At 32.2% G+C, this 11,403-nt stretch overlaps 3 protein-coding genes across 3 annotated transcripts in view; 1 reads left to right on the plus strand and 2 right to left on the minus strand.

The window, feature by feature from the left end:
• Nucleotides 1–1,190: 1,190 nt before the first annotated feature.
• On the plus strand, nucleotides 1,191–3,569 carry LOC101493376 (uncharacterized). Its single transcript, XM_004490515.4, has 3 exons — nucleotides 1,191–1,510; nucleotides 2,388–2,528; nucleotides 3,235–3,569. The coding sequence occupies exons 1-3, from the start codon at nucleotides 1,310–1,312 to the stop codon at nucleotides 3,376–3,378; spliced, it is 486 nt and encodes a 161-aa protein (XP_004490572.1). The 5' UTR covers nucleotides 1,191–1,309; the 3' UTR covers nucleotides 3,379–3,569.
• A 3,254-nt stretch (nucleotides 3,570–6,823) lies between these two features.
• Nucleotides 6,824–7,808, minus strand: LOC101493698 (uncharacterized). Its single transcript, XM_004490516.3, has 2 exons — nucleotides 7,654–7,808; nucleotides 6,824–7,473 (listed from the first exon to the last, which is right to left on the minus strand). The coding sequence occupies exons 1-2, from the start codon at nucleotides 7,691–7,693 to the stop codon at nucleotides 7,034–7,036; spliced, it is 480 nt and encodes a 159-aa protein (XP_004490573.1). The 5' UTR covers nucleotides 7,694–7,808; the 3' UTR covers nucleotides 6,824–7,033.
• A 1,344-nt stretch (nucleotides 7,809–9,152) lies between these two features.
• Nucleotides 9,153–11,403, minus strand: part of LOC101489039 (protein NRT1/ PTR FAMILY 8.1-like) — a 4,606-nt gene continuing 2,355 nt past the window's right edge. The window contains exons 5-6 of the mRNA XM_073365556.1: nucleotides 11,192–11,403; nucleotides 9,153–10,242 (exon numbers count right to left, since the gene is read on the minus strand). The exon at nucleotides 11,192–11,403 is cut by the window's right edge and continues 13 nt beyond it. Of these exons, the coding sequence (XP_073221657.1) occupies nucleotides 9,408–10,242; nucleotides 11,192–11,403 (1,047 nt within the window). The 3' untranslated portion in view covers nucleotides 9,153–9,407. The remainder of the gene's footprint in view (nucleotides 10,243–11,191) is intronic.

Here is an 11,403-nt window from a genome sequence, read left to right on the forward strand (position 1 = left end):
TCCCATCCCAACTTGGATTTCCTGGATAGTCGCAGTGATAGAATTTCATGTAAGAAACTATACATAACATTAAGTCACTATGAGCCAAATTGATTTCAAAGATTGTATAGAATATAATTGAATTTATGACAGCAAAATTAGAAAAAGACAAAGAGAATAATTTTTTGCGAGGATGGAGAATGACTGGGAAGTCATTAAAAAAATTAGGGATTAGAGGAATTAAAAGAGGAAAAAATTATTTAGAAATTAAGTAGAAAAAAATGAGGTGAACATGGCACCAAAATTAGAAATAGACAAAGAGAATAATTTTTTTTGTTGCAACGAACCAACCTATACCTCTTTTAGTGTATCTTTAGCTAACCTATACCTCTTTCAGTGTATCTTTGGCTAACCTATACCTCTTTCAGTGTATCTTTGGAGTATAGTCGGCAATTTCGAAGAAGAAGATGATTTTGCGAGGATGGCGAATGACTGGGAAGTCATTAAAAAAATTAGGGATTACAGGAATTAAAAAAGGAAAAAATTATTTAGAAACTAAGTAGAAAAAAATGAGGTGAACATGACACCAAAATTAGAAATAGACAAACAGTATTTTTTTTTTTTGTTGAAACGAACCAACCTATACCTCTTTCAGTGTACCTTTGGAGTAGAGTCGGCAATTTCGAAGAAGAAGATGATTTTGCAAGGATGACAAATGACTGAGACATACACAAGAGGAAAGAAGAAATTGTTGGAGGAAGTCATTAAAAAAATTAGGAAAAAAACTATTTAGAAACTAATTAGAAAAAATGAGATGAAACATAGAAACACAAGAGAACTCTCTAAGGGCGTACACATAAGTTTTTTTGTTGAGGTGATATATGTTTACACATGTGGAAGAAATACTATGAGGTGACATGAGAATCTGTTTTAAATATATATAATAGATAATAGATATAATAGATTTTCCAAACATAATTCATTTTATTAGTCAAATATAACTCACTTGGCCAAACATAACTCACCCTTTCATTTAATTAAATTATCTTGCAGTTAAAAAGACTAGATTTTACAAAATGGATTCATTTAAAATTAATTTTTATCTTCACAAATCTAATCGCATCAATAAATTAATTTTTACACTTCCATGTATCAAAAATTGACTTCGGATAAAATAACACTAAAAGTCAACTCTGGATAAAATGCGTGGGGGCGCTTCAGCAACTTGGAACTTCGACAATGTTGATAGAAGTATTAGATATGCAAGCCGAATAGGGCCCAAATCAAACTCAAAATCGAAATAGCAACGGTGAAACAAACAAACAGAAAAATGAAGAAGACGAGGGAGATCCTGCAACGGAGGCTGAGCGAACAAGAATCAGAAGCCGTATCACGAATCCAATCTGTTCCTTCCATCAGAACCGGCGATAACTCAAGCTTCTACGAACACTTCATTTTGACTGGCATCAAAGTTGACCAAGTCCAACCTGGTTTCGTCTCATGTTCGTTCAAAATCCCTCAACGCCTCACCGTAACTAACTCACCTCAACCCTCTCTCCTTCGTTTCATCATTATTTCTTTTCATTTGATTCTAACAACTTTCATTTCTACCATGCTTCCACTTTCAAATATTGTTCTTCTCTTTGATTCTTAAAAAAAATATGAAATCCATTCCTAGAAATTGTAATTCATAAAAACTTGTTTAATTAGAATAAATCTTTTATTAAATACTATTTTAGGAATCACTTTGTTAATTAAATAGATTTAAAATATTTAAATTTGTTTATATTTGTAACCATTAGTTATGAGTATTTTTTGTTGTTTGCTTATATCCGAGAGTAGAAATAAATATCAGATAGGTAATTACGATAAATTAGTATACTGATCCTTTAAGGTGAACAAAGAAAAATTCAAACACATATCCATATCAATTTGTAAGTATGTAATGTATATATTCTTTATCATGGTAATTGTGAAACTTGGCAGTTATGTTTTTTTTTTTTTAAAAAACAATTTCGGAAAATTGTCAATTTGAAAACAGTTTTTGTGTGGGAGCCTACAGGAATATAATTTTCTCCTTAGTTAAGAGTGTGAGAGATCATACAATCTTACTTGGATGTTCAAGATTCATCTATATAGGATTGAATGGTCAAAATTTGTTCCTTTCACTCCTTACATGTTTGGTATCAATATCATGGATTAAAATCACATGTTTTTTTTTCATTGTTAGATTTTATTTAGGTGTTATCACATTTATGGGGGACAGGGAAAGTGGGTCTAAAAATGGAAACTGGTGAATTTAATTTCTGGTATATGTATGTATGTATGTGTATTACTTACTATAACTAAAATGATATTTGTTTGTACTTTTAGTGTGTGTAAACATGTTGGCTTTGCTTCTCTTACAGGACAGCAATGGGAAATTAGCTAATGGTGCAATTGCAACTCTTGTGGATGAGGTTGGAGGTGCTGTTATCCATGAAGAAGGTCTCCCCATGAATTTTTCAGTTGACATGTCTATTTCTTTTCTTTCAACTGCTCATGTTAATGTAAGCATGTCATAACATCTTTTTTTTAAACATGTTTTTTTTTTTTTTTTTTAGTTTGATTCATGCTTTATAGTCTTGGTTATACTAATTTTCCAGTTTGAGCTTGATTATACTTAAAATAGTGAAAGATAAATTAAAGGTAAGGAAATCAACAATTGATGTGTATCAAACCCTACTTTCTATCTGGATACAATTATTCTGTTTATCCATTGTATTGGTTGGAAACTATGTAGCACATACACTTCAAATTGAAGGCATGTTCGGTATCAGACGTTGACACATCACACAACACCAACACGTGTGGTTGCATTCAATCAATTCTATTTTCTCAAATTATTGTTAGTGTCGACCCGTCATTGTTGTGTCCTGTCTTGTGTCGGTTGTGTCCATGCATCTTGTCAACCAAGTCCACACTTAGTAAACTAGTTTCTATATGAATAGCATTAGAAAGTTTGTAAATTGATGATTCTGAAATATCATTAAGATTATTCACATGTATAGCTATTAGCTGCAAAGTAATCCCTTAAAGATATACTAATATACTATCCAATAGTGCAGTTATTTCCTTCCAAAGAATTCTCAGCCCGTCTCTTTTCTTCTACCGTGTGCATCAACATGTATTTTTGCAATATTATAAACCTTAACATATACTTTTGCATACTTAAAATGTTCTATGTGTTATATCTATGCATTTAATTTATTGCAGGATGAACTAGAAATTACTTCTAGGCTGTTAGGAAGGAAAGGAGGTTATTCTGGAACAATTGTTCTCGTAAAAAATAAAGCTACTGGAGAATTGATAGCAGAAGGCCGGCATTCGCTATTTGGTAGACATAATAGCAAAATGTAATTCTTTATTATATGGTATATGTACATAAGTATATGCAAAAATATCAGGGTTTTCTTTTTGAAACAGATTTGGGTATCTGTCATTAGCTGCATAAGTACTTGGTGATAACATAATTTGATATTTTGCACCTCAACAAGTGAAAACAAATAAAGAAATGAAATTCCAGCTGCGATGATGGTGGGTTTAATGTATATTTGGATTCATTTTTTTAAAGATTTATTTTAGAAGTATAAAATTGATTTGATTTTGACATTTGTTGTTCTCAAGAGAATTGCTTTTTACTCTAGTATTGATTATAGTTCAAATATTAAAACATGAATTTATTCTAACATTCATTTTACAATTAATTCACATTTAATTAAAATCAAATTTTGTCATTGCGTTAACTAACACACTCAATTAGTTTACGTGGGCATAAACATGCTTATCATATGATTCTCTATTGCTTCCTGAGATTTCAAGTTTCTGTTAGGTTTAATTTGAGGAGAGAAGGATACAGTTCTTTATTTGTCATGCAGGTTGATTATCTAATGATAAATGAAAATGACATCACAGTTCACACGAGCTGTTTGAATTATATTTGTATACATTGTATTCCATGCTTGAGCTGAGCTTAACAAAAGAAGAAAATTTCAATCCTTGAAATTAGGTTGGAAAGGGTAGGGATGGATTTTTAGTGCAAAACACTGGGTTTTTATAATTTTTATTTCATATTCAAATGTTTAACAAAACATTAGTGTATTTTTTATTTTATTTTACCAATTTTTCTTTAACAATTTATATTGAATGAACCTTCATATTCAAAGATTAAATGTGATTTAAAAGCTAAATTAAAAACTTATTTTATGATATGACTTTTAAATGAAAATCTTAAGTCTATGCTTTAACTAAGACAACTACTACAGATTTGAGATGACAAAGTGTTTTTTTTCAAAGCTGATATGTGCAAGAAAATAGGATCTAGATCATTGATATTTTCAAGGTCGAGAAAATCACAATGACGACTAACTTAGTATTTGGGATAATGTGTCGAAGTATGTCTGTTCTTTCTTGCCAAGTGGTCATGTAACTTGAGTTGGACTCCTTGCACTTGTCTCAAACCCAACCCAAATTTAGGTGTGTGGTCTTGACCAAATATTCTTGTACCTACTAATGATTGGGATGGTACATAATAGGGACGTGTGCATGCCATGGCCGTGCCTCATGAGATCGACCAAGGCTAACCCCACTACTATTCAGTTGATTATCTTCCCTGTTGACTAATGTCCTTAGGTTGATCAAGTGGTCCAATAGATTGGTACCAAACACAACCCCTAAGCGTCAATGCCGAAGGACGTATGTGCTTAAGACGACTGAGTTGTCCACAGCGTTGTCGAATTGCGACCATGGCAGATATTGGTGGCGGAAATTGTGCATACCGCCCTACAAAGTTCATGACGTGGCAGGTTTCACATGGAGGGGCCATGGCAGCACGACGGGAAATGGCAGAAAATGTGGCGAACTTGATGAGAAGGCTCTGTATTTTTTAGGCATTGTATTTTAGTCACTGAATTTGGTCACTGTTTTCAAACTTCATATCTATTTTAGACACTGTACTTTTTTCTTTAAACATTTTCATATCTTTTATTATTGGTTGTCTAACAGGTTGGTACCGAACACAGCTCCCAAACGTCAGGGCCCAAGTACGTAAGCACTTATGATGACTGAGTGGTCCAACAGATTGATCCAAAACATGAGCAAAAGTTTTATATACCATTAGAAATTGGGGGATGAATTTTATATGAAACTAGTGAAGATCTCGAGCATGATTGTGAGAATGTGAAGGAAAAATGCATAAGATTAGAGGTGTGGTAGATTGGGATCTGCAAAATATACGGTAAACTCGACGATATTGATAAATTAAACTTCACTTTATAAAAAAAATTAAATCAATTAAATGATTATAAATTGACCGATATATTTAAAACAAATCAATTAACTAAACTTAAAAACCAGTTTTCAAAATTTGTTTTTCTCGAAAGTATATAAAAACTTTTGTTTTGAAAAAGATGGAAAATTTTTTAAACATTTTTTCCTTGAAAATCTTTTGAATAAAATTCGAAACCTTTTTTTATTGGAAATTTTTTTTTTGAAAAAAATGTAAAAAGAATATCAAATTTCTTTTCTCAAAATAATCGAAATTTTATTTATTTTTCTCAAAAAAAAAAAAATCAAAAACCTTTTTTTCGATAAAATCAAATTTTTGTCAAAAGAATTTCAAAATTCTTTTCCTAAAGAAATAGTTCAAAATCAAAATCGATTTTAACTAAAAACTTGTTCAAAATATTAAATTGGTTTATAATTATAAACCAAATTTAGAATTGAACTGAATTATTCGAAAGGAATTTTCAAAAACTAAACAAAATTATTAATATAGTCCAATTCAATTCAGTTTTTGTAACTCAATGGAAGAAACTCAATTTTCACCTCCCCTCCCCTAATCGTAGAAACTCAATTTTCATCTCCATTTTCAGATTGTAGTGGAACTATGTATTAAAGTATAAAATTTTAATGCCTTACAACATGGCAACATACCAACAATACCAAAGATATATATACTTCCATTTCCCCATAGACAATTTTCCAATAAATGTTTTTATGTTCTTCAAGAATATACAACAAAAAAACAAAATATAACCTATCCAATTAAAACAACGTTTGAGAGACTACATATAAAATTTAAAATTAATGTAACCAATACTAGCCATTACCAGCTACCAAAAGGTGATTAAAGTTCAGTAAAAAGAGCATAACAACGAAGTGGATGGGGATTGGGGAAAATAAACAAAACCCAGTGTGTGTAATCAGTTTCATCGCTATCTTCCATACAAACAGCGGGAACTGCATGTTTGAATGGAGAACGATGCTGACGCCTATGTCGGCAGAACTTGGTCACACATGGAGCTCTTCTAACCTGATCAAGACAATCTTCACAAATGCAGAAGAGTAATCTAATGGCTGCAAAGTAATATAATAAACCAGAATTTGAGATCCTATCCTACTTAAAAGGGTCAAGGACTAAAATAAAAATAAACTATGAGAAATTTTCTACTGCAGGTAAACTTCCCTTGACACATAGTGTACTACTACTATATCTTCAGATGGCTCATGCATGAATCCACCCTGCTATAAAATTCCTGCACCCTGCATTGAGTGAAAAATTTATGCAGTTTTTCTATACTTGACATTATATTTTGAGACAGTACACATTTAGTTTTGCTTAATTTTGACTTATTTATTCATGTAGCAAAAACAGTTTATAAGGAATAGCTGTATTATCACAAAACAAACTACTCCAAATACATAAACAAGCTTGGGTAAATGGCTAATGTGCTTTTGATCTTTACACACAAAGAAACAATCATCCTCTTGACAATGATATGTTGTACTGTTGCACTCCCATTGCTTAAAGGTGCACAAATGAAGCCAAATTCAATAATGGAAGATGCAATATCAGATACAAAATTCACATAAATAATACCCCAACATCAAAAAACAACAAACTGATTAGTCTTTTCAATATACTACCATGATTTATTGAAGAGATGACATTCTATATTTACCACTACAAATGAAGTGTTTTTCCCCCAACATGGGAGAAATCAATCAAATGCACTCATTCTACTTCAAATCCCTTTTCCTGAAGCTCAGCAATAACTTCATTCCTCATCCTAAACCAAAGCTTCTGAGCCTCCTGCTCAAACTTCTTATTCTTAAGCTCCTTCTTATAATCACTTTCATCCATATCATTCTCCGCCATCCCTTTAGGTCCAATAGTTGTTCCAATCATTCCACCCCTTTTAACAAACTCCTCCATAGCTTCTTCGTCTCCAGGCCACGGAAACTCACGCCGCTCGTACAAATGAGCCATCTCCCTCTCTTCCTTTGGCATCGGCTTCAGCGTCCACCAGCCCAACGGCGATGTCTCATTGTATAACCAAGCTGCACCCATCACTGCATAGGTGCATATCAAAGCCTTCCCAATTTGTTTCCAGAAGTAGTAGTTATTTGGTCCTAGACCTATTTTCTTCAGAAAATATTGGGCATGTTGTAAACCTGCATTAAGATGCAGCAAAAGTTCAATAAAAAGTTGAAGATTGTTGTATCAAACATTTCATCAAACACCTAGTGTGCAAGGTTGGATTATGTGAAAATAAGTGTTAAAGGTTTAACTTTAAACACATAACTATATGACGTGAATGGTTGTGTTAATTTTGTGGGTAGTTAGAAAGGTACCTGTTTTGGGTTCCGGTGTTCCGAAGCGTTTACGAGGCATCGGAAATGTGAAGTGAGATTCCGATGAATATGGAATTGAATGATGATGGTGTTTCTGTTTGTGTTTTTTTTTTGGTCGATAATGGTTCGCGTGTTAGTATTGGAGTTTGGGTTTACTATATTCGTTCTGTTGTGGGCCAGTATTGGCCCAAATCTAATTAAATAATTGAAAATTGTTGATCATACCCTAGAGTTTGTATTGTACCCCTACAGTTACTTGTAGAATGGCAACAATATCCTTTAAAACTTAAATGCGTGTAACACTTTAATTGCTATGCAATATTATTGTAAAATGTTTTATACTTTCACACAATCACAATTATTCAATCATTATTTTTCTTTTAAATCATAATATCATATATACCTCTTCAATTATACCGGAAACAATCACTTTTAACATTTTTTTTAAAGAAGGGTAAAACAACTTTTTTTTTTCTTTCAAAAAAGCAAAAGAAAACAAACAACCATAAAATTTAAATGAAGTTGTCTAGATCACAACAAATTTTGTTTTTACAAGACACAATGAAAAATTTGTATAAAAAAACTTAAATTTAAATTTTTTGTTGTGTTTTACAAAACTTTAGTTTTTCGAAACACATTTGTAATCTGAAAATCTTAGATTGAACTTTTCCAAACACATTGATGTTTCAATAATTTTTAAACTGAGTATTTCAAAAAACACTTGTGTTTTTGAAAACTTAAAATTTTTATTTGACTCGAGGTCCAAACACATGTTAGTTTGTATACCATGTGTTCCGACCTCAAGTCGCATTTCTATATCTATTGTTTTCCTTAATAAAAGATGTCTCGATAGATATTGGTGTACTGGAACAATAGTCCCGATTTTAGATTAAGTGATTAAAGGTTATGTTAGTCCTCATGTGTGGCTTAGACCTTCGTTTCTTGCAGAATGCACCAATAATTTGATCTGGACTTAAGATGGTGCATCAATGTTCTTATTTAAGGTCATATTTCCGAGGTATTATCCTATTTAGGTCTTGTGGGGAAACCCTCCCAATTTTGTCCTTAGTAAAAGGTATTTTGGTTGATAGTGAAGTGTGAATGTTCTGTAAAAACTATCCTTAGCTTAGATTCCTAAACAATGTGAGACTTTTGAGTATAAAATATTCGTATCTGATGTTCACGCTCAACATATATTCTAACTCATACTCAAATATGCCACTTTTCTTTTATATAGTTTTATAGAGCTCTATCTCTTATCATTGTGAGACTTGAGTTTTTTCCAATAGCATACCAAAACGATTTTACTCTAAGCACATCTAAAAATGTTAAAACAATAATTGAATATAAGTTAAACCATGTTAATATAAGTGAAACTAAACATGCATCAATCTTACTTAATTTGAATATAAGTTCAACCATGTTAATCAGAAATATCCATGTGCATGTTTAAAAAATGAAGCAAGATTTACAAGAAGTAATAATGAAGTCTTTATACATTGATTTTGACAATAGTACATGATGTAATACAAGGTAGAAAACAATACCTAGTAAGAAAACTTATTATGTGCAGTGTACTTCAAATAACCCATCTTATTGCAAACACTGGAAAATTACGCAAGTGCATAAAAATATCGAAGTGACACTGTAATTTTGTTAAAATTCTAAAATATAAATTATAACAAAATGACAGTGACATAGTGTGATTCTGCCAAATTCACTGTCAATTCGAATATATATATTGAACTCAAATTTCAAAGGAGAGTTCCAACCGGTTTTTTATATGTATAAAACCTTGAAACAACAAGAAATGCAACAAAGTTCACTACACTCAACCCTGCCAAAAGCCAGAAAAAACAATCAAGCCTACCATAGTTTAAATTATCAGGCAACCAACCAGGACCACCATTCAAAGTAGTAACCTTAGTCACAACAGTCACAAGCAAAGAACTCAAGTACTGTCCAAGTGCAACAGTAAGCAACGATAAAGCAGAACACAAACTCCTCATTGCATCAGGTGCTTGTTCATAGAAGAATTCCAATTGACCAATGAATGTAAAAACTTCAGCACAACCTATGATAAAATAAGGTGGAACTTGCCAAAATATTGACATAGGAACTTCCTTAAAATCATAGTAATTGTGTCTTTTCACCATTTTAAGTCTAAAATACTCCAATGTTAATGCATATAGCATTGAAAATATTGATATGAAGAGACCTATTCCCATTCTTTGAAGCTGAGTTAGTCCATTTTTGTGGCCACTAAATTTTCTAGCTATTGGAACAATGATTCTATCATAGATTGGGACCCAAAAGATGACACTAAGTGTATCAAAGATTGAAAGAGAAGCTGGTGGGATTTGAAAGTTGGAGTTTCCTATGTGAGTGTTCATGGTTTCTCCTTGGAGTACAAAGTAGTTGCTCATTTGACCATAGACTGTTGCAAATATGATGCCTGTTGCCCATATTGGAAGTAATCTTATGATTGCTTTTAGCTCTTCTACTTGTGTTATAGGGCAAAGTCTCCATGGGTTTGTTGAGTCCTTTGCATTGTCTGGATTTTCTAGGACTGCTGCTTTGTCAAAAAATCTGTTTGTCACAAGTAGAAAGTGTGAATATAAAGTAGACAATGCAATAGTATATTGTCTTTTGTTACTCAAATAAGCGTAGGTCTAGTAGGTTAAAAGATACATTTTATATAATTGTTTTATGATTTGTGTTAGATAATGAAACTTGATAGGGTGTGGAAGTGTCATATCTAGTTTACGGTGGACCAATGTCTAAAAATCGCTCAAGACTTCAACAAAGACAAAGATCACCGCTTTTAAGTAGAAGTTTAGATCCTCCATGCCCTTATGGTTGAGACAATGACCTAGCCCATTTGATTCAATAAATACAAGAGAAAACAAATATAAGTTGAATTTAAGGTGCCAATTTTTTTTCTTTGTTTTTGCCAAACCAACACCGATTGGGTCACCGTCTCAGTCGTGAGGACAAAATACCATGAGTTTCTATTTACTAGTGCAACACTTATCTTTATTAAAGTCTCAGATGTGCGGACAAGATACCATGAGTTTCTATATACTTAATATCCTTTTATTTATTTAATCCCACATTGACAATGGATTAAGTAAAGAGAATGTGAATGTAGATACTCATGTATTTAATGGTTCAGGTTTTGAGTCAAAATATGATGTAAGTTCATTTTTATGGTCTCTCACTTCAACTCATTGATTAGATCTCCTTCCGATTCATTCTATGAGTCCCGTCCCGTCTTACACAAGTTCTACTAAATAAGATATGATGTAAGTTCATTTTTGTGGTCTCTCACTTCAACTCGTTGATTAGATCTTCTTCAGATTCATTCTATGATCCCCTTCTCTTCTTACACAAATTCTACTAAATAATTAACACGAGTCCACTATTTATTATTAGGATAGACATGCTATTTTATCTAATAAGAAATTGATGAAATAATTTGCATAAATTTTTCAATTTTTTTAAACAGACGATAAATTAATTGTTTACGTTAATTTACCTTAATCCATTTGAGCGCTCAAGCTTCCGGCTTCCTTGGATAGAAGACACTGTCTCATCTGTTTCATACAAGAGAGACTTATCATCAGGCACTTCAACATTGTACTTTCTTACAGATGCCACTATCACCTGACAAATGCGCGTGACGGGACTACCTCCCGGCTTCTGATTCCGATACAACCTTGTGCCTGAAAAGAAACTTACCACGGCAAT

The sequence above is a fragment of the Cicer arietinum genome, chromosome 2 (genome assembly GCF_000331145.2).
Source record: "Cicer arietinum cultivar CDC Frontier isolate Library 1 chromosome 2, Cicar.CDCFrontier_v2.0, whole genome shotgun sequence".
In the NCBI taxonomy this organism is placed as follows: domain Eukaryota; kingdom Viridiplantae; phylum Streptophyta; class Magnoliopsida; order Fabales; family Fabaceae; genus Cicer; species Cicer arietinum.